Consider the following 23,453-nt stretch of genomic DNA (forward strand, 5'->3'; position numbering starts at 1 on the left):
TTTGTTTTTATGTTTTGTAAATATTTTACTACCATACTAGGTCATGGCTGGAAGGGATCCAGCTTTTGTCAAATTAAAGTCAAACATTTTAGTTGCATTTTAGTTAACCCTAACCCTTTTCCTAATTATCCTAACCTGCTATGTTAAGTATCCTAACCTGCCTGTGCTGCATCAATTCTCCTGATCTGCTACGAAAATTCCAATCTGACATTAATTTGACAAAAGCTAGCGTAGAGTCCTTCTAGCCATGACGACGTTTACGTTACAACCGTGTTGCCAATCTTGCCGAGCGATCTTGTCACAAGAGGACCACAATGGAAATACGTCCCAGACTTTATTGTGTCACGTACATGGGTGTCTTTTTAAAGTTTTATGTGTGCTTGTTTTTCAAATAGTCGAAATAGGTAATAAACTAGCCTAAAACTAAACATCCTTGCCCCCGACCAATGAGCATCGCCTTTTCTACTTCTTCCGGTGACGTCAGACAACTTTCAAACTTTTGGCGGTTGACTGGGTTTTGATAACTTTTTAAGAGTGTCAAGTGAGCACACGAATAAACATGGATTCAATTATGACGAACCTTCTTGTTGGGCTTTCAGTCAACATCCAAAGAAGCGATGGTAAGCTGTGTAGCAAACTTTATTTATTTATTGTACCTTCATTTTACCAGGGAACTTTGGCTAGGTCTCTTTTTCAAATGTGCGCTGCACAATACAACCAAATATACACATTACGTTAAGGTGGTTAGCAAGTTAGATTTGCCTCCCACATGATTTCGCTTCTTAGTTAGCTAACAGGAACGTACGTTATGTATTTGGATGTTATTTGTTGTATTAGCTACAGTAACTAACTTTTTTAAAAATACTTAAGTCAGTTACTGTACTGTATAGTATAGGTGAATGAGTTGAACACAGCTAGCCGAATTTACTCAACACAACGTTAACTGCGCACGGCACGGCTAATCTTACCTGTGTGGTTGTTGATTTGCAGTAACTAGCTAATAGTCTGTAATTATTACAGGTGCCTACTGACTTAAATAGTTAGCTACTGTAGTTACAAAGAAACAAGATGGCTAAATACTTTAGTACATTTAGCTAGGTAGTTAACTTTGCTAACGTTAGTTGGACAGGATAATAATGAAGCCATCCGTTGGTTAGTTTTTACTAGTATAGTTAACGTTACCCTCTTGTAGAAATGGGTGACTAACGTTAGCTACCTAATATTAGCTCTGGTCCAGGCAGGGCATTGCAATTTGATTAACTGACTAAACTCTACGGTTAAGGAAGTTTCTAATGAACTCCACCAACTTCCTTCCCCGTGGAGTTTAGTCAGCTAGGCATTGGTGTGAACTTGCTAACAGGTGGTGTAATGTGACTGATGGCTGAATGTGTTTATAGGGCGAGTGCATCCTGCAAACGTCAAAGCTGTTGATTCCACAAAATCTACTGTGAAGGTTGAATGGTTTGAGAAATCAGTATGCAGGGGAAAGGAGGTAAGTGACTCAAAAGAGTGCCTTGTCTATGTTACAGAGAACAATTGACTGAAAGTGCTCGATCTTAAACTTTACTGATGCTTTTTTGGGACCATATCAACAGTTGACTAATGAACAAAATACTAACATGTTTCTTTGAGTGGAATATCCCGTTTAAACTAGTTTGAGTGACATGTAATACGTTTGGACTCGTGTAAGAGATCTGGATGACAATAGTTGGATCTTTCAAAGATCTAGCTATGCTATGTGCTGCAAGTCTTTTAAACTGAAACGGATGATTGTTGACATACTGCTGCTATTCCTGTCCTTTAGCTCGAAATGAATGAATTATGGTCCCTGAATGAAGAGCTTTTTGAGCACATGAAATCCGCTACTACACCTACTCCTGGAGAGAAGGTAAGCCTACTCTAGGGGTGGGCCTAGGAACTTGAGCTTCATAGTGTATTGCATTTGAAAGTTGATAGTCCTAAAGTCAGGAACAATGTCTACATGTGTGATTTTATTTTCTCCAGAAATATGAAAGCCGTCTCCGTTCATCCAGGATCCCTGCTCCTTCCAATCGTAAGTGATTTGTCTTTAAGTTATTAGGAGTAGTTCTAGTATGTCTTAGAACAGGGTTTTTGGGGGGTTAGAAAAGACTGTAAAATCAATAGGAATTCAGCAAAAAATGAGTTTAGTTTATGAAAATCTGTTAATTTAGGAAATCTGTGAAAATATTCCCATGAATTAAAAAAAAGAGACGTGATCATGTCTCAATGTAATCAACAATTAAATTATTTTTACTTTCAAATATCTTTTTGGACTTAGTTGCGGACAATTTGCAGTGTACAAATTATTATAATTATGTTCCAGCTCCCAACCATTCACTCCGAAACAAAAATCATCCTGCAGCTGAATCTAGATGCCTACCCCCGTCTTAGAAGTGTGTATTTCATTGGTGTGGTGTGTGTGTGTGATGGTTGATTTTTAAGGATATTTCCTTCATAAGCTTCTGCTCCAGCGGGTCCTGAGGAGACAGGTTTGCATGCAATGTATGTTTGCATGCAATGTATGTTGCTCTCTAAGCAAATCATATGCTAAATCACTTTATATTAGATGGAATCCCATCATATAGGGCTATTTTCCTCACACTTGTACCTTGATTTGAAGATAAAATCACAGTGGCCTGTATCTTCAGATGCACAATAACTTTACAAACTTTTGGTGTTGAGTGGAACTGCCCTTGTAGTGGGACAGTACGTTATCTGTACATAAATAATTGATTAACTATTTGGTCCGTGATGGCTACCAATCATGTACAGAGAAGATGTATACCATACTGTTTACAACTACAATTCAATTTTGTGACAATGGGTTCCATATGGAATAGGTTCCAAAATATGTCTGTATTCAATCTTAAATCAGTCTACTGTGGTTGAAACTATATAGACATAGACTTGAGTATACCAAACATTATGAACCGCTCTTTCCATGACACAGACTGACCAGGTGAATCCAGGTGAAAGCTATGATCCCTTATTGATGTCACCACTTCAATCAGTGTAGATGAAGGGTTGGAGACCGGTTAAAGAAGGATTTCTAAGCCTTGAGACAATTGTGCCATGGATTGTGCATTTCAGTGCCATTCAGAGGGTGAACGGGCACGACAAAATATTTAAGTGCCTTTGAATGGGGTATGGTAGTAGGTGCCAGGTGCACCGGTTTGTCAAGAACTGCAACGCTGCTGTGTTTTTCAAAAATGGTCCACCACCCAAAGGGTATCCAGCCAACTTGACACAACTGTGGGAAGCGTTGGAATCAACATGGGCCAGCATCCCTGTGGAACGCTTTCGACACCTTGTAGAATCCAGGCTCCAATGAATTGAGGCTGTTCTGAGGGCAACAGGGGAGGTGTAACTCAATATTAGGAAGGTGATCCTAATGTTTGGTATACTCAGTGTATTTGTACTGTAAAGTGACCCTAAGCAGTTTTGTTAAGGGTACTAGCACTCTTTCTAGTGCAATGTTTTTGATTTTTCCTTTCAATTTACATTTACATCATTTAGCAGATGCTCTTATCCAGAGCGACTTACAAATTGGTAGATTCAACTTATGATAGCCAGTGGGACAACCACCTTTTTTTTTTTTTTTTGGGGGAAGAAGGATTACTTTATACTATTCCAGGTATTCCTTAAAGAGGTAGGGTTTCAAGTGTCTCCGGAAGGTGATCAGTGACTCCGCTGTCCTGGCGTCGTGGGGGAGCTTGTTCCACCATTGGGGTGCCATAGCAGCGAATAGCTTTGACTGGGCTGAGCAGGAACTGTGCTTCCATAGAGGTAGGGGAGCTAGCAGGCCAGAGGTGGATGAACGTAGTGCCCTCGTTTGGGTGGAGGGTCTGATCAGAGCCTGAAGGTAAGGAGGTGCCGTTCCCCTCACAGCTCCGTAGGCAAGCACCATGGTCTTGTAGTAGATGCGAGCCTCAACTGGAAGCCAGTGGAGTGTGCGGAGGAGCGGGGTGACATGAGAGAACTTGGGAAGGTTGAACACCAGACGGGCTGCAGCGTTCTGGATGAGTTGTAGGGGTTTAATGGCACAGGCAGGGAGCCCAGCCAACAGCGAGTTGCAGTAATCCAGACGGGAGATGACAAGTGCCTGGATTAGGACCTGTGCCGCTTTCTGTGTAAGGTAGGGTCGTACTCTGCAAATGTTGTAGAGCATGAACCTGCAGGATCGGGTCACCGCTTTGATGTTAGCGAAGAACGACAGGGTGTTGTCCAGGGTCACGCCAAGGTTCTTTGCACTCTGGGAGGAGGACACAATGGAGTTGTCAACCGTGATGGCGAGATCATGGAGCGGGCAGTCCTTCCCCAGGAGGAAGAGCAGCTCTGTCTTGCCGAGGTTCAGCTTGAGATGGTGATTCGACATCCACACTGACATGTCTGCCAGACATGCAGAGATGCGATTCGCCACCTGTTTATCAGAAGGGGGAAAGGAGAAAATTAATTGTGTGTCATCTGCGTAGCAATGATAGGAGAGACCATGTGAGGATATGACCGAGCCAAGTGACTTGGTGTTAATTAAGACCTAGACAACCAGGTGAGGGTATTTGGTATTTTATTAGAATCCCCATTGTTGTGAAAACAGCGTTTACTCTTACACATGAAATATGACGACATACAGAACATTAATAGACAAGAACAGCTGAAGGACAGAACTACATACATTTAAAAACGGCACACGTAGCCTACATATCAATACATACCCACAATATCTAGGTCAAATAGAGGTGAGGCATTGTGCCATGAGATGTTGCTTTATCTGTTGTTTTTTAAACCATGTTTGCTGTTCATTTGAGCAATATGAGATGGGAGTTCCATGCATTAATGGCTCTACAGTGGGGGAAAAAAGTATTTAGTCAGCCACCAATTGTGCAAGTTCTCCCACTTAAAAAGATGAGAGAGGCCTGTAATTTTCATCATAGGTACACGTCAACTATGACAGACAAAATGAGAAGAAAAAAAATCCAGAAAATCACATTGTAGGATTTTTAATGAATTTATTTGCAAATTATGGTGGAAAATAAGTATTTGGTCACCTACAAACAAGCAAGATTTCTGGCTCTCACAGACCTGTAACTTCTTCTTTAAGAGGCTCCTCTGTGCTCCACTCGTTACCTGTATTAATTGTCACCTGTTTGAACTTGTTATCAGTATAAAAGACACCTGTCCACAACCTCAAACAGTCACACTCCAAACTCCACTATGGCCAAGACCAAAGAGCTGTCAAAGGACACCAGAAACAAAATTGTAGACCTGCACCAGGCTGGGAAGACTGAATCTCCAATAGGTAAGCAGCTTGGTTTGAAGAAATCAATTGTGGGAGCAATTATTAGGAAATGGAAGACATACAGGACCACTGATAATCTCCCTCGATCTGGGGCTCCACGCAAGATCTCACCCCGTGGAGTCAAAATGATCACAAGAACGGTGAGCAAAAATCCCAGAACCACACGGGGGGACCTAGTGAATGACCTGCGGAGAGCTGGGACCAAAGTAACAAAGCCTACCATCAGTAACACACTACGCCGCCAGGGACTCAAATCCTGCAGTGCCAGACGTGTCCCCCTGCTTAAGCCAGTACATGTCCAGGCCCGTCTGAAGTTTGCTAGAGTGCATTTGGATGATCCAGAAGAGGATTGGGAGAATGTCATATGGTCAGATGAAACCAAAATAGAACTTTTTGGTAAACTCAATTCGTCGTGTTTGGAGGACAAAGAATGCTGAGTTGCATCCAAAGAACACCATACCTACTGTGAAGCATGGGGGTGGAAACATCATGCTTTGGGGCTGTTTTTCTGCAAAGGGACCAGGACGACTGATCCGTGTAAAGGAAAGAATGAATGGGGCCATGTATCGTGAGATTTTGAGTGAAAACCTCCTTCCATCAGCAAGGGCATTGAAGATGAAACGTGGCTGGGTCTTTCAGCATGACAATGATCCCAAACACACCGCCCGGGCAACGAAGGAGTGGCTTCGTAAGAAGCATTTCAAGGTCCTGGAGTGGTCTAGCCAGTCTCCAGATCTCAACCCCATAGAAAATCTTTGGAGGGAGTTGAAAGTCCGTGTTGCCCAGCGACAGCCCCAAAACATCACTGCTCTAGAGGAGATCTGCATGGAGGAATGGGCCAAAATACCAGCAACAGTGTGAGAACCTTGTGAAGACTTACAGAAAACGTTTGACCTGTGTCATTGCCAACAAAGGGTATATAACAAAGTATTGAGAAACTTTTGTTATTGACCAAATACTTATTTTCCACCATAATTTGCAAATCAATTCATTAAAAATCCTACAATGTGATTTTCTGGATTTTTTTTCTTCTCATTTTGTCTGTCATAGTTGACGTGTACCTATGATGAAAATTACAGGCGCCTCATCTTTTTAGAACTTGCACAATTGGTGGCTGACTGGTGGCATGTCTGGTGGGGTAAGTGTGTGTCAGAGCCGTGTATAAGTTGACTATGTAAACAATTTGGAATTTTCCACACAATGTTTCTTATAAAAAGAAGTGATGCAGTCACTCGCCTCAACTTTTAGCCAGGAGAGACTGGCATGCATATTATTTATATTAGCCTTCTGATTACAATGAAGAGCAAGATTTGCCACTCTGTTCTGGGCTAGCTGCAGCTTAACCTCTACGGGATCGGTGTCCCGTATACAGGACGGTTGAGCTAACGTGCGCTAATGTGATTAGCATGACTATTGTAAGTAACAGCAAACTTTCCAGGACATAGACATGTCATATATGGGCAGAAAGCTTACATTCTTGTTAATCTAACTGCACTGTCCAATTTACAGTAGCTATTACATTGAAGAAAAAAAACCATGCTATTGTTTGAGGAGAGTGCACAGCAACAAAAAACGTATCACGGCAATTGGTTTGATACATTCACCTCTGAAGGTAAATAATGTACTTACATTCAGTAATCTTGCTCTGATTTTTTATTTTATTTTTTATTTAACCTTTATTTAACCAGGTAAGCCAGTTGAGAACAGGTTCTCATTTACAACTGCGACCTGGCCAAGATAAAGCAAAGCAGTGCAATAAAAACAACACAGAGTTACATATGGGGTAAAAAACATAAAGTCAAAAATACAACAGAAAATATATATACAGTGTGTGCAAATGTAGCAAGTTATGGAGGTAAGGCAATAAATAGGCTATAGTGCAGAATAATTACAATAGTATTAACACTGGAATGCTAGATGTGCAAGAGATTATGTGCAAATAGAGATACTGGGGTGCAAAAGAGCAAAATAAATAACAATATAGGGATGAGGTAGTTGGGTGGGCTAATTTCAGATGGGCTGTGTACAGGTGCAGTGATCGGTAAGGTGCTCTGACAACTGATGCCTAAAGTTATTGAGGGAGATAAGAGTCTCCAGCTTCAGAGATTTTTGCAATTCGTTCCAGTCATTGGCAGCAGAGAACTGGAAGGAATGGCGGCCAAAGGAGGTGTTGGCTTTGGGAATGACCAGTGAGATATACCTGCTGGAGCGCAGACTACGGGTGGGTGCTGCTATGGTGACCAATGAGCTAAGATAAGGCGGGGATTTGCCTAGCAGTGATTTATAGATGGCCTGGAGCCAGTGGGTTTGACGACGAACATGTAGTGAGGACCAGCCAACAAGAGCGTACAGGTCACAGTGGTGGGTAGTGTATGGGGCTTTGGAGACAAAACGGATGGCACTGTGATAGACTACATCCAATTTGCTGAGTAGAGTGTTGGAGGCTATTTTGTAAATGACATCGCCGAAGTCAAGGATCGGTAGGATAGTCAGTTTTACGAGGGCATGTTTGGCAGCATGAGTGAAGGAGGCTTTGTTGCGAAATAGGAAGCCGATTCTAGATTTAACTTTGGATTGGAGATTCTTTATGCGAGTCTGGAAGTTGAGTTTACAGTCTAACCAGACACCTAGGTATTTGTAGTTGTCCACATACTCTAGGTCAGACCCGTCGAGAGTGGTGATTCTAGTCGGGTGGGCGGGTGCCAGCAGCGTTCGATTTGAAAAGCATGCATTTAGTTTTACTAGTGTTTAAGAGCAGTTGGAGGCTACTGAAGGATTGTTGTATGGCATTGAAGCTCGTTTGGAGGTTTGTTAACACAGTGTCCAATGAAGGGCCAGATGTATACAAAATGGTGTCGTCTGCGTAGAGGTGGATCTGAGAGTCACCAGCAGCAAGAACGACATCATTGATATACACGGAGAAAAGTGTCGGCCCAAGAATTGAACCCTGTGGCACCCCCATAGAGACTGCCATAGGTCCAGACAGCAGGCCCTCCGATTTGACACACTGAACTCTATCTGAGAAGTAGTTGGTGAACCAGGCGAGGCAGTCATTTGAGAAACCAAGGCTATTTGGTCTGCCAATAAGAATGCGGTGGTTGACAGAGTCGAAAGCCTTGGCCAGGTCGATGAAGACGGCTGCACAGTACTGTCTATTATCAATCGCGGTTATAATATCGTTTAGGACCTTGAGCGTGGCTGAAGTGCACCCGTGACCAGCTCGGAAACCGGATTGCATAGCGGAGAAGGTACGGTGGTATTCGAAATGGTCGGTGATCTGTTTGTTAACTTGGCTTTCAAATACTTTCGAAAGGCAGGGCAGGATGGATATAGGTCTGTAGCAGTTTGGATCTAGAGTGTCACCCCCTTTGAAGAGGGGGATGACCGCGGCAGCTTTCCAATCTCTGGGGATCTCAGACGTTATGAAAGAGAGGTTGAACAGACTAGTAATAGGGGTTGCGACAATTTCGGCGGCTAGTTTTAGAAAGAAAGGGTCCAGATTGTCTAGCCCAGCTGATTTGTAGGGGTCCAGATTTTGCAGCGCTTTCAAAACATCAGCTGTCTGAATTTGTGTGAAGGAGAAGCGGGGGGGCATGGGCAAGTTGCAGCAGAGGGTGCAGAGTTGGTGGCCGGGTTAGTGGTAGCCAGATGGAAAGCATGGCCAGCTGTAGCAAAATGCTTGTTGAGATTCTCGATTATTGTAGATTTATCGGTGGTGATAGTGTTTCCTAGCCTCAGTGCAGTGGGCAGCTGGGAGGAAGTGCTCTTATTCTCCATGGACTTTACAGTGTCCCAAAACTTCTTGGAGTTAGTGCTACAGGATGCACATTTCTGTTTGAAAAAGTTAGCCTTTGCTTTCTTGACTGCTTGTGTATATTGGTTCCTAACTTCCCTGAAAAGTTGCATATCGCGGGGGCTATTTGATGCTAATGCTGTACGCCACAGGATGTTTTTGTGCTGGTCAAGGGCAGTCAAGTCTGAGGAGAACCAGGGGCTATATCGGTTCTTAGTTCTGTATTTTCTGATTTGTCATCCTAAGGGTCCCAGAGATAACATTTAGCATAGTTTTGTTTGATAAAATCCATTTTATATTCAAATGTAGGAACTGGGTTCTACAGTTTGAACCCCTGCTGTCTCTGGCTCCACACCCACCCCGCCCGGCCAACTAGATGTGTGAAAGTTAGTGTATAAGCTAATGATCCATCATGTATGACATTCCTGGGAGTGTGTAAATTTACATTTTGTATTACCATATCATTTTTGTATGTTCTCTATAGTTATGTACTTGAAAATGTACCAGTTGACCAATTCGGCATATGTGGCCAGACTTGATACAAAATAGTCCAGTATTGCAACGCGTCACTGGATCAATCTGAAACTTTGCACACACACTGCTGCCATCTAGTGGCCAAAATCTAAATTGTGCCTAAACTGCAATATATTGTGGCCTTTCTCTTGCATTTCAAAGATGATGGAATAAATAAATAGAAAACGCATGTTGTTTTGTATTATCTTTTACCAGATCTGTGTTATATTCTCCTACATAAATTTCACATTTCCACAAACTTCAATGTTTTTCCTTTGAAATGGTATCAAGAATATGCATATCCTTGCTTCAGGTCCTGACCTACAGGCAGTTAGATTTGGGTATGTCATTTTAGATGAAAATTGGAAGAAAAGGGTCCGATCCTTAAGACGTTAACTAAACTCAGCAAAAAAAGAAACGTCCCTTTTTCAGTACCCTGTCTTGCAAAGATAATTTGTAAAAATCCAAATAACTTCACAGATCTTCATTGGAAAGGGTTGAAACACTGTTTCCCATGCTTGTTCAATGAACCATAAACAATTAATGAACATGCACCTGTGGAACGGTCGTTAAGACACAAACAGCTTACAGACGGTAGGCAATTAAGGTCACAGTTATGAAAACTTAGGACACTAAAGAGGCCTTTCTACTGACTCTGGAAAAACACAAAAAAAAGAAGCCCAGGGTCCCTGCTCATCTGCGTGAACGTGCCTTAGGCATGCTGCAAGGAGGCATGAGGACTGCAGATGTGGCCAAGGAAATAAATTGCAATGTCCGTACTGTGAGATGCCTAAGACAGCGCTACAGGACGGACAGCTGATCGTCCTCGCAGTGGCAGACCACGTGTAACAACACCTGCACAGGATCGGTACATCCGAACATCACACCTGCGGGTCAGGTACAGGATGGCAACAACAACTGCCCGAGTTACACCAGGAACGCACAATCCCTCCATCAGTGCTCAGACTGTCCGAGAGAGGCTGGACATGAAATGTTCTGCCATGGCCAGCGACGAGCCCGGATCTCAATCCCATTGAGCACGTCTGGGACCTGTTGGATCGGAGGGTGAGGGCTAGGGCCATTCCCCCCCAGAAATGTCCGGGAACTTGCAGGTGCCTTGGTGGAAGAGTGGGGTAACATCTCACAGCAAGAACTGGCAAATCTGGTGCAGTCCATGAGGAGGAGATGCACTGCAGTACTTAATGCAGCTGGTGGCCACACCAGATACTCTTACTTTTGATTTTGACCCCCCCCTTTGTTCAGGGACACATTATTCAATTTCTGTTAGTCTGTGGAACTTGTTCAGTTTGTCTGTTGTTGAATCATCTTATGGTCATACAAATATTTACACATGTTAAGTTTGCTGAAAGTAAACGCAGTTGACAGTGAGAGGAAGTTTATTTATTTGCTGAGTTTAGGTATTTTCTTTGCAGCACTTGACCACATGACTGAACAATAATCAAGATAAGACAACTAGAGCCTGCAGGACTTGCTTTTTGGAGTGTGGTGTCAAAGTATTATGGACAGACCTCTCCCCATCTTTACAACCATTGAATCTATATATTTTGACCATGACAGTTTACAATCTAAGGTAACACCAAGTAATTTGTGGTCCTCTGTAGCTCAGCTGGTAGAGCACGGCGCTTGTAACGCCAAGGTAGTGGGTTCGATCCCCGGGACCACCCATACACAAAAAATGTATGCACGCATGACTGTAAGTCGCTTTGGATAAAAGCGTCTGCTAAATGGCATATTATATTATTATATTATATAATTTAGTCTCCTCAACTTGTTCAACAAAGGGGAGTTCCTTACTAATTAGTGACCTTAATTCATCAATCAAGTACAAGGGTGGATCGAAAACCCACAGACACTCGGCCCTCCTTGGAATGAGTTTGACGTGGCTTATGGCATGCCTGATTCACCCAGCTAAAATTGAACACGCATAGAGGATTAGTGGTGGTAAAGGAGCTGGCCAGCTGTTTACAAGGCCTAAATAGAAATAATTATATTTCTATGGTTTAGTGTCTAGTGTTGGGATCAGAAGGATGATGAACAAGAGTTATTAATCATACCAAGACTACTTCATTCAACTTAGTGGTAAAGGTGTTATGCTAAATGTATTCTCTTCTTCTCAGTTCCACTTCCCAGAAAGTCCATACGGCAGACATGCTTGTTCCGGCCCCCTCCTCCAATCTCTGAGCCTGCTAAGACTAAACAAGACTTCCTGTCTTCAGAGTATCCACCTTCTGTCCTCAAAGCTTCAGGTGGGGGTTGCTTCTCATTTTGTGATTGAAAGGCTGGTCATGGCTCACATCAACACCATTATCCCAGAAACCCTAGACCCACTCCAATTTACATACCGCCCCAACAGATCCACAGATGATGCAATCTCTATTGCACTCCACACTGCCCTTTCCCACCTGGACAAGAGGAACACCTACGTGAGAATGCTGTTCATTGACTACAGCTCAGCGTTCAACACCATAGTGCCCTCAAAGCTCATCACTAAGCTAAGGACCCTGGGACTAAACACCTCCCTCTGCAACTGGATCCTGGACTTCCTGACGGGCCGCCCCCAGGTGGTAAGGGTAGGTAACAACACATCTGCCACGCTGATTCTCAACACAGGGGCCCCACAGGGGTGCGTGCTCAGTCCCCCCCCTGTACTCCCTGTTCACCCATGACTGCATGGCCAGGCACGACTCCAACACCATCATTAAGTTTGCCGACGACACAACAGTGGTAGGCCTGCTCACCGACAACGATGAGACGGCCTATAGGGAGGAGGTCAGAGACCTGGCCGTGTGGTGCCAGGATAACAACCTCTCCCTCAACGTGATCAAGACAAAGGAGATGATTGTGGACTACAGGGGGGAAAAAGAGGACTAAGCACGCCCCCATTCTCATCGACAGGGCTGTAGTGGAACAGGTTGAGAGCTTCAAGTTTCTTGGTGTCCACATCACCAGCAAACTATCATGGTCCAAACACACCAAGACTGTAGTGAAGAGGGCACGACAAAGCCTATTCCCCCTCAGGAGACTGAAAAGATTTGGCATGGGTCCTCAGATCCTCAAAGTTCTACAGCTGCACCATCGATAGCATCCTGACTGGTTGCATCACCGCCTGGTGTGGCAAATACTCGGCCGCCGACCACAAGTCACTACAGAGGGTAGTGCGTACTGTCCAGTACATCACTGGGGCCAAGCTTGCTGCCATCCAGGACCTCAATACCAGGCGGTGTCAGTGGAAGGCCCTACAAATTATCAAAGACTTCAGCCACCCTAGTCATAGACTGTTCTCTCTGCTACCGCACGGCAAGCAGTACCGGAGTGCCAAGTCTAGGTCCAAAATGCTTCTTAACAGCTTCTACCCCCAAGCCATAAGACTCCTGAACAGCTAATCATGGCTATCCGGACTATTTGCATTGCCCCCCCCCCCCCCTTTACGCTGCTGCTACTCTGTTTATTATTTATGCATAGTCACTTTAACTCAACCCACATGTACATATTACCTCGACTAACCGGTGCCCCCTGTATATAGCCTCCCCACTGTTCTTTTATTTTACTGCTGCTCTTTAATTATTTGCTATTTTTTACTTTTGACTTAACACATGTAATTTTTTTAAATTTTCTTAACTGCATTGTTGGTTAAGGGCTTGTAAGCATTTCACTAATGTCTACACCTGTTGTATTCGGCACATGTGGCAAATAAGATTTGATTTCTGATTTCTTGCCTATCCTTTATAGGCTGGCCCCAGATCTGTTTGTGCTCTTGCCAACTCCATTGATGTCATTGTCGAGTGACGGAGTTGGCATGATGGCACAAACCGACTGGCGCTCAGGCTATATCTCTTACTGTTATTCAAATAATTAATTCCATTACCCTCATAATTATTTCCCTCTGTGTCTTCTTGATATTCAACATGCTTCATTTTCCAGGTGTGCCCAACCGAGAGGGGAAGAGGAACGATCAGAGACAGACTGTTGTCCTGCCGCCAGTCAATGAGGCCCTGAAGGAGAATGAAGCCAAGAGTGTCTCCTCAGTCACCTCAAGTGAGCTTTAGGAACTTTGAGTCACACAAATCACTATGTTTATCGCTTTGGACCTGTATTCATAAATAGTCTCAGAAGAGGAATGCTGATCTCCGATCAGTTTTGCCTTCTAGATCACAATTAATAAGACATTAAATGGACAAGGGGACCTGATTCTAGACTCTGAGACGCCCTGCTATCTTCGTGAGCATCATTCATCACATTTGATATCTTCACTCTTTCAGACAGACGGAGATCTGTGCTACCCCAAGACATGAGCAAACCAGTGAACAAAAGATTGTCCCATGCAGTCAAGAGCTATGACATGGTTCCCAAGAAGGGAAAGGTATGAGACATTGTATAATGTTTACATGGTACTATTGTCCTGTGGAAATGAGCTTTCATGTAGATGCAGACCAGTAGGTCTATAGCTAACTTACTGTTAATTCACCCCAATTCATTTTTATGCATTTGAAGTTGCCAGCACAGTGAAAGCATTTACACAAATATTTTGAAATACTACAGACCCAACAGTTTAACACTTCTCTTATACATGTATTTCTGCTTCCTGTAGTTTGGAGACACAAACCGACCGAACAAGCAGTTTTACCAGATGATTGAAGACTTCAGAGAGACCTTGGAAGTACTTCCTTTATCTCCATCTGATACGGTAAGATGGAGGACAAGTGTTGAAATGTGGAAGGGCATTTATAATTAGTGATTATATTAGAGAATATATCTTAAATTATTATTTTTGGTCAACAGGTTGAAGCTCATAGAATTTGTGTGTGTGTTCGCAAGCGTCCTCTCAACAATAAAGGTATGCTTAATTGTCTAAACTAAGAACGTTTTAACTCACTCCTTGTATCATCACCCTGCTTCTTGGGTCCATTCTAATGTTGAGTTTCTATGTGTGACTGTCTTAGAGGTGACCAAGAAAGAAATTGATGTGGTGACTATCCCTGGTAATGGAACGCTGCTCGTTCATGAACCCAAGCAGAAAGTGGACCTGACCAAATACTTGGACAACCAGGTCTTCCATTTTGACTACTCCTTTGACGAGTCATCCACCAATGACTTAGTGTACAGGTATTCACTTTTTATTGTTTTCTAAACAATATTATGTTCAGTTTGTTTTCTCTATCAGGGTTATTTTACTATTATTTGCTGATTTTAAAACGTTCTGTTCAAATACCCTTTTGCAAGTATGTTCTCTTGTATGAAGTTTGTTGGTTGTATCACCATTACTTGTTTTTGCAAGACAATCACATACTTGTATTTGTTAATGATAGGTTTACCGCCAAGCCTCTTGTCCAGACCATCTTTGACGGAGGGATGGCAACTTGTTTTGCTTACGGACAAACTGGAAGTGGTAAAACTCATGTAAGTCTTTCCCTTTACCTGTCAGGTTGACACTATAGCAGTACTGTCTCATGTAACATTTTACCCATCTTTTACCCTATTCAGACAATGGGAGGAGATTTTTCAGGGAAGAGCCAGAATAGCTCCAAAGGGATCTATGCCTTGGCGGGTAATTGATTATGCCTACTTTCTATTGGCATCAACATTACAATATTGGCTTAGTTATCCCTTTTGATTATTTTCTATAAGTATTTTGATATTTCTGAGGGCAATACTACAAAATAGATCTATCCACCTCACATTTTAGATACCATTTTTTTTTTATGTACGGAAATGTTATACGTACAGTGCATTCGGAAAGTATTCAGACCCCTTCCCTTTTTAAAAATGTTGTTACGCTACAGCTCTATTTTAAAATGTATTACATTATTTTTTTCCCTCATCAATCTACACACTACCCCATAATGACAAAGCGAAAACAGGTTTTTAGAAATGTTTCTAATGTATTACAAATAAAAAAAGAAATACCTTATTAACATAAGTATTCAGAACCTTTGCTATGAGACTCGAAATTGAGCTCAGGTGCATCCTGTTTCCATTGATCATCCTTGAGATGTTTCTACAACTTCATTTGAGTCCACCTGTGGTAAATTAAATTAATTGGACATGATTTGGAAAGGCATACACTTGTCTATATAAGGTCCAACAGTTGACAGTGCATGTCAGAGCAAAAACCAAGCCATGAGGTTGAAGGAATTGTCCGTAGACCTCCAAGACAGGATTGTGTCAAGGCACAGATCTGGGGAAGGGTACCAAAACCTTTCTGCAGCATTGAAGGTCCCCAAGAACACATTGGCCTCCATCATTCCTAAATGGAAGAAGTTTGGAACCACCAAGACTCTTCCTAAAGCTGGCTGCCCGGCCAAACTGAGCAATCGGGGAAGAAGTGCCTTGGTCAGGGAGGTGACCAAGAACCTGATGGTCACTCTGACAGAGTTCCTCTGTGGAGATGGGATAACCTTCCAGAAGGACAACCATCTCTGCAGCACTCTACCAATCAGGCCTTTATGGTAGAGTGGCCAGAAGGAAGCCACTCCTCAGTAAAAGGCACATGACAGCCCGCTTGGAGAAACAAGATTCTCTGGTCTGATGAAACCAAGATTGAACTCTTTGGCCTGAATGCCAAGCGTCACATCTAGAGGAAACCTGGCAGAATCATGCTGTGTGGATGTTTTTCAGCGGCAGGGACTGGGAGACTAGTCAGGATCAATGGAAAGATGAACGGAGCAAAGTACAGAGATCCTTGATGAAAACCTGCTCCAGAGCGCTCAGGACCTCAGACTGGGGTGAAGGTTCACCTTCCAACAGGACAACAACCCTAAGCACACAGCCAAGACAATGCAGGAGTGGCTTCTGGACAAGTCTCTGAATGTCCTTGAGTGGCCCAGCCAGAGCCCGGACTTGAACCAGATCGAACATATCTGGAGAGACCTGAAAATAGCTGTGCAGCGACGCTCCCCAGCCAACCTGACAGAGCTTGAGAGGATCTGCAGAGAAGAATGGGAGAAACTCCCCAAATACAGGTGTGCCAAGCTTGCAGCGTCATACCCAAGAAGACTCGAGGCTGTAATTGCTGCCAAAGGTGCTTCAACAAAGTACTGAGTAAAGGGTCTGAATACTTATGTAAATGTGATTTCCGTTTTTTTTTTTTTTATACATTTGAAAACAATTCTAAAAACCAGTTTTTGCTTCGTCATTATGGGGTATTGTCTGTAGATTGAGTGATTTTTTTTTTCACACAAAAAAAACTACATTTCATTTTAAAATAAGGCTTTAACGTAACAATGTGGAAAAAGTCAAGGGGTCGTAATACTTTCCGAATGCACTGTACATAACCTTTACTTAGGCGATACTTCCATGATGTCTTTCAGTGTCTTGTAACTTCTTGTTCCTCTTACTTGTTCTTTAGCTCAGGATGTGTTCACCCTTCTGAAGCAGAGGAGATATTCCAGTCAGGACCTGTGCCCCTATGTGACCTTCTTTGAGATCTACAACGGCAAGGTGAGAAGGAAGCACTCGTAGTACTCCTCAAGCAGCTTGGTGATTTGGATGGTAGAAATGTTTTGTTGTTGGTGGAGAATCCATCATGATTGGAACAGAAGTTTAGACTAATTTTAGATATGACTAAGGTTGTGTCCCAAATGGCAACCTATATAGTGAACTACTTTTGACCAGAGCACTACTAACACTTGGCTTCCCATATGCAGGTGTTTGATCTGCTGAACAAGAAGGCCAAGCTGAGAGTGCTAGAGGATGAGAAACAACAGGTCCAGGTGGTCGGCCTGCAGGAGATGTACGTGTCGTGTGCTGAAGACGTCATCAAGATGATTGAGATGGGCAGTGCATGCAGGTACATATGTTGTTTTGACTCCACCCGGAGTGTATTCAGTGAGGTGAAACATTCAAAACGTTACAGATATACATGGAATTAGTAGAGCTGACAGGATTCCCTATTCTGCTTGACACACAAATCATATCTTGTCTACACTGTACATTTTGGAACGTTGCGCCCTCCTGAACAGACCCCTGGTTTTCCCTCCCCCTGTCTAGCAAGTGTGTTGTCTTCTGTTCCTGTTTTGTATTTTGACAAATATGAATATCTCATCTAACTTTAGCATACTAAAGCCCTATAGAGTCCTCCAGAAACAAAAAAGGATCAATACAACTTATTTTAAAGTGTAAGTGCATAGTGATTTATTTGTGACGACGATCTGATGCATCTTTCTCAGGACGTCTGGCCAGACGTCCGCCAACGCCAACTCGTCTCGCTCCCACGCCATCCTGCAGGTGATCCTGCGGAGGAGGAACAAGCTGCACGGAAAGTTCTCCCTGGTGGACCTGGCGGGGAACGAAAGGGGCACAGACGTCAGCAGCAACGACAGACAAACCCTCGTAGAGACGGCCGAGATCAACCGCAGCCTGCTGGCTCTCAAGGTGAATACAACTACTGTCTACTGTCCTTCTATTCTCACTCTTTAGACCTCCCTTTACCTGGGTCGTATTCATTAGTGAACACACCGTAGCAAAATGTTTTGCAACAGAAAATGGGAACAGGTGTTTCTAATTGGACATGTTCAGTTAGTCCCTCTGTTGCAGTCCGTTTTCTTCAGTTTTATGCCTAGAGAATATGACCCTGATCATATAGCAGGTATGAACCACCTCTATATACAGCATAAGCCTTCAGAAATGTGTAGGCAATGTCAACAGTGTATCAATGTAACAATATCTTGTGACCTCAAAATAACCTTTTTTGAAACTTTTTTGGCCCGCGACGCCGTTTTGATATCAATTTTTTTCCGCGACGCCACCATGTACATTTTTTTATCAATGTATAATAATAATAATAACAAAAAAAGTAATCGACATTTACTTTTTTAATTGGGCATATAATTCTATTACAAATCAGTCTGAGTACTTTTGACAGTATTTCAATCTGAAGGAGGTATGGTTTGAAGAGACTAAAATGCATCAGAAAAGTATTGGGAAGTTCAGAAGATTATCAGGCAATAATGTGTAGAAAACAACGTCATTGTTCTTTTTCCCAGTCTGATTTAGTGCCTGGTCTTGTCAACTCTGTTCTAATGAATCCTGCGACTTGTGGGCATTGTGGAGGGAAACAGAAGGCTTATACATGTTCCTGAGAGTCGTGTCTTTCAGTGGTGGGATCATAATACTTTGTAGTTTAAACGGTTCAAAGGATAGAGCCACATTTGTAGGAAGAAAACTGAAACCACTCTGTTTATTACAACTGCATCTAGTGGCTACCAGAGGTTACTGACGTAACCCCGGTTCTATGAACCAAGTGTTCTTTTTTTAATTTCAGTTTCTCTTGTGTGGGGTCGCGACCCCTAGTTTGCGAAATGCTGGTTTGAACGCTGCTTGCTTGCTTCCTCCTCTCCCTGTAGGAATGTATTCGCTCATTGGGGATGGACAGCCACCACATACCCTTCAGGATGAGCAAGCTGACACAGGTGCTCCGAGATTCCTTCATCGGAGAGAACTCCAGGACATGCATGGTAAGGCTTGACTCCTCCTCCTTTCTTTGGGCTTTAGGTCTAGAGGCACAGTCTGAAAAATGTCTTATTATTAGGGGGGGGTAGGAAGTCTGGGGTGGCAGGAGGGGGACAGTGGGAGCAGGTAGCTGACTAGTGGTGTCTATTCAGCAGCCTGATCTGGGTGTACAAGCTATTGGCCAGTCTTACAGTTTTTGCCATGATGCTCCTATACTGCCTGCGTCTGAATGATGGAAACGGGGAGAACTGGCCGTGGCTGGGGTCCCTGATGATCCTTTTGTCCTTCCTGCGACCCCTGGTGGTGTAGGTGTCCTGAGGGCAGGCAGTGTGCACCCAAGGGTGTGTACGGTTGAGCATACCACCCTCTGTAGCACCTTGCAGTCCGCGCCGGTGGAGTTGCCGTACCAGTGTGATGCAGCCCGACAGTTTGGAGACAGGCCACATTTTTTCAGCATCATGAGGTTGAAGAGTCACTGTCTTGCCTTCACCAGTGTGTGTGTGTGGTTTGACCATTTCAGCTCCTTGGAGATGTCAAGTTCCTCAGCGTACATTTTTGACAGTCTCCATGGTGGCTCCGTTGATGAGGAAGGGGGCGTGCCTAGCCTTGTTCCTCCTGAAGTCCACAATAAGCTCCTTTTTGTATTTCTGACTTTAAGGAGAGGTTTTTTTACCTGGCACCACGCCGTCAGAGTACTCACATCCTCCCTGTAGGCAGTCTTGTCATTGTTGGTAATCAGGCCTACTACTGTCATGTCGTCAGCGAGAATCAGTGTGGAAGAGGTAATGTTGCCTACCTTCACCACCTAGGGGGTGGCCTGTCAGGAAGTCCAGGACCCAGTTGCATAGGGAGGAGTTCAGGGCCGTGAGCTTTGTGTTAAGCTTAGAGGGCACTATGGTATTGAAGGCCGAGCTGTAGTCGATGAACAGAATCCTCACAAATGCATTCCTTTTGTCCAGGTGGGTGAGGGCAATGTGCAGTACAATGGCATTTGCATCGTCCGTGAATCTGTCGGGCGGTAGGCGAATTGGAGCGGGTTGAGTGTGTCGGGGAGGGAAGAGGTGATGTGGTCTTTGACTAGCCTCTTGAAGCACTTCATGATGAAGTGAGTGAGTGCTACGGGTCGCTAGTCATTCAGTTACTTTCCCTTTCTTGGGCACGGGGATGATAGTGGACATCTTGAAGCAGGTGGGGATAGCGGCCTGAGCTAGAGAGATTGAAAATGTCTGAAAACACAACAGCCAGCTGGTCTGCACATGCTCTGAGGGCGTGGCTAGGGATGCCGTCTGGGCCGGCAGCCTTACGAGGGTTAACACGTTTGAATGACTTACACAGGTCCTCTGTGGAGACCGTAAGTACGTAACCCTTGTTGTCCTCAGGGGCTCTCCTTGTCCGCTCAGTCGTCGTTGTGCTCGAAGCGTGGGGAATAAGGTGTTTAGCTCATCTGGTAGGGCGGCGTTAGTGTCCGTGACGTGGCTGGCTTTCTTTTTGTAATCTGTGATCGTTAGGAGCCCCTGCCACATACGCCTCTTATTCGACCCGCTGAATTGCTCCTCCACTTTGTCCCTATACTTAATATCGGCTATAATGTTTATTGGTTTTCTTATGTTCCAGATTGCTATGGTGTCTCCTGGAATGGCCTCATGCGATTACACTCTAAACACACTACGCTATGCAGACAGGTACACTCAAACCCATGAATGGATAGTAAGTATGTTGTTGTTGATTTTCAGTGGTAAATGTTTCTTATGTATTTTGTTCCTTGTCATAGAGCGAAGGGACTGAACGGGACATCCAGGGTGAATGATGCTGATCTTCCCAAGAAGATTGAGATGGAAGTGGAGAACAGCTCCTCAGAGGAGGTGAGATCGAAAGACCTTGGGTGTGATAAAGTAGTGCTTTTTGGTTCGCCAGCCACTGTGGCAGTTAGATAAAAAATCTACCCACCACTCAGATTTTTTACCAGCCAAAATAGAATAAGAATGTCGCTGAAATTACACAAACAAAACACAAATGGATGAGCATGCTTTGTAATGTTTCTAAAACAATAAATGTATTACTACTAAGAAGTAATGTGGTATATTGTTTTAATTTCATTTCATTTTTTGTGATGTGAGTCTTAACCAAAATATCACAGATGAGACAAATGTTCACCTCCCCTTTAAGGTTGGGCGGTTACAATTGTTAGTCATGTTTGTGCCTGTGAGATTGTCTGACTAGTAGCAGCGTTGTCTTCTCTTCCCTAGCAGATGAAACTCAAACATTGAAAAACAACCTAGCTTGTGAACAAAACAATTTAAATAGCCAAAAAAGCCAACTTTTATGCCTCTGCTCAGCTCTTAACCTGCGCACGGCCCCCAGCCAGGCAGTGTTGCAGCGTGAGGTGGGATATGCTATAGGATTCGTACTTCTTTGACTTTGTGCAATTTAATTTATCAGCTATGAAACAAAACTGCAGAAATACTTTGAAAACAGCTACTGCAGCATTAATTTGACTATAAATGTGATCATACTTTACTATTTTTATTCACAAATGCGAATGAAGTGCACACTGTGGAGCCCTGACCACCTGCCAATGTTGCTGGTGAAATAGACATTTTACCCACCAATGCCAAATTCGATCTGCATTTTGCAGTGTCGTGTGTTAATTTTAGGCCCTGACTAGGAGGTGGGGTGCCATTTCAGATGCAGCCCCTGTTTAGTTGCTTGTCACTGAAAATATGTCACTTTAAAGAGATGGTACTAGATACTTCCTGGTCTTCAGTCTGACATAGTATCAAGTACTCAAGTGGACACTAGACAGTGATGCCTTCAAGAATATTAACTCCCAGTCTTGTTTGCAGGACTCCATTGTGCCCATGACCGACATGTATGAGGCCATTTCCCAGGTGTCTGAGCTGGAGGAGAGAGTGCATGAGGAGTTGACGGTATACCTAGCTTTTTTTTCTCACCTCATGTTAAAGGGAAATTCCCAAAAATGTCAACTTCATATTCACAATCTCCAGCACCACCCCAACATCAATGTATGTGAAAATTGTGCTTTTCTATTTTTTGTAGTAAAAAAAGAGAGAGTAAGATAAGTGTTTGCAATGACATCATTGGTGTGCATCGTGTGATTAAAAAAAACAAAAACAAAAAAATTATGAGTAGGTATTGCCTACTAATTGGTTGATGTCATTGGAAACACTTATCATCTTTTTTAACAAAAAACATAGAAACGTGTCATTTTCACATGGTGGAGATGAATATAAAGTTCTGACATTCTGAAATTATAACGGCACCAATTTTTGGCTTGAATTGAAATGTAATAAAATATTTGACACTTCAAATGACTGTATTGAATGGGTAAGTTTCATATGTCTTTGTTTTCTTATGTGTTGTACAGAGGGCCAGTGATTTTCTCAAGCCAATGGAGATGCCATCATATGACATTGAGGCTGGGGTGACAGATATTGTGGACTACGCAAGAAAATTACTGGGTATGTGAATGTGTTGAGGAACCAGTTACTTTTCTAATTCCATTAGCCTAACCTGAGATCTAAAGCCAATGTTGGTCCCAGGTGTGCCCTCTAGATTTTCTAACTTTGTGGCCTTGGCTTACTCTTGTTGACAGACACAGTCCTGGCATTGCAATCTGCCATCGATGGCGAGCGACTGGCAAGGCTGTCGCCCAAATCAGGTTATTGCTGAGAGGGACAGCCACTCAACTTGTTCACTTGGAAATATGGTGCTATTAAAAGTACCATTGAGTTGTGAATGTTTTATCATGCATTAACTATTGTGCAAGGGTTCAATTGGGCATAAATTCAATTCCGCTAACTTTAATGAATGGCAAAATAAATAAAACATTACCTCTAACATGTAAAGCCTCTCACTACATACCATAGATGTCCATGAAAGAATGTTAACAATTCATGTTTTCAATGTATTTGTATACAAAATGAAAATTTGTCCAGCTTTGAAATTATTTGAGTATAAGGTTTTTTATTAAACGTATTCCTATTGATATGTCATCCTTAACGTAATGTTATTTTGTTGCATTTATCAACCAACCAACCATTTGCCTGATGCTTGTGTTCTCATGTTTATTTTGTTTAAGTAGTTTAAATGTGTTTCCCTGTGTTTGTACACATGCCCTACCCCGGAGCTGCATTCTAGCCCTATGACATCAACAGAGACAGCTGGAGGATGACCCATGCACCTCTGCCTAGCACTCAGTGTGGGGGCTTTCCTCCTTTCCTTTCTCCTTCTTGACCCCAAACCTCTACTATACACAATTCCAACTTGTGTATACACACACCCTGCAAGCAAAGGTTTACACATGACAAATCAAAGCCCTAATAAACATCTCACACTGAACAA

At 43.1% G+C, this 23,453-nt stretch overlaps 1 protein-coding gene across 2 annotated transcripts; it reads left to right on the forward strand.

Annotated features, from left to right (window-relative positions):
* Positions 1-481: 481 nt before the first annotated feature.
* LOC121580919 (kinesin-like protein KIF2C) lies at positions 482-23,104 on the forward strand. Of its 2 annotated transcripts, XM_041896114.2 has the most exons (21): positions 482-620; positions 1,398-1,492; positions 1,805-1,888; positions 2,005-2,053; positions 11,762-11,890; positions 13,566-13,679; positions 13,904-14,004; positions 14,233-14,328; positions 14,424-14,478; positions 14,585-14,747; positions 14,951-15,041; positions 15,126-15,189; positions 16,990-17,081; positions 17,288-17,430; positions 17,810-18,014; positions 18,986-19,096; positions 20,706-20,773; positions 20,863-20,953; positions 21,935-22,018; positions 22,477-22,570; positions 22,705-23,104. In XM_041896114.2, the coding sequence occupies exons 1-21, from the start codon at positions 560-562 to the stop codon at positions 22,779-22,781; spliced, it is 2,067 nt and encodes a 688-aa protein (XP_041752048.1). In that variant the 5' UTR covers positions 482-559; the 3' UTR covers positions 22,782-23,104. The 2 variants fall into 2 exon arrangements, with proteins under 2 accessions (XP_041752048.1, XP_041752049.1); XM_041896115.2 differs by lacking the exon at positions 11,762-11,890.
* Positions 23,105-23,453: the final 349 nt, after the last annotated feature.

The sequence above is a fragment of the Coregonus clupeaformis genome, chromosome 14 (assembly GCF_020615455.1).
Source record: "Coregonus clupeaformis isolate EN_2021a chromosome 14, ASM2061545v1, whole genome shotgun sequence".
Taxonomy (NCBI): Eukaryota; Metazoa; Chordata; class Actinopteri; order Salmoniformes; family Salmonidae; genus Coregonus; species Coregonus clupeaformis.

Excerpts from the sequence above, each read along its gene's own strand:
- LOC121580919 (XM_041896114.2), top strand. The coding sequence starts at position 560 with ATGGATTCAATTATGACGAACCTTCTTGTTGGGCTTTCAGTCAACATC. Across the intron at positions 15,042-15,125 it reads CTGGAAGTGGTAAAACTCAT|ACAATGGGAGGAGATTTTTC; the intron begins GTAAGTCTTTCC and ends TACCCTATTCAG. Across the intron at positions 19,097-20,705 it reads AGAACTCCAGGACATGCATG|ATTGCTATGGTGTCTCCTGG; the intron begins GTAAGGCTTGAC and ends CTTATGTTCCAG.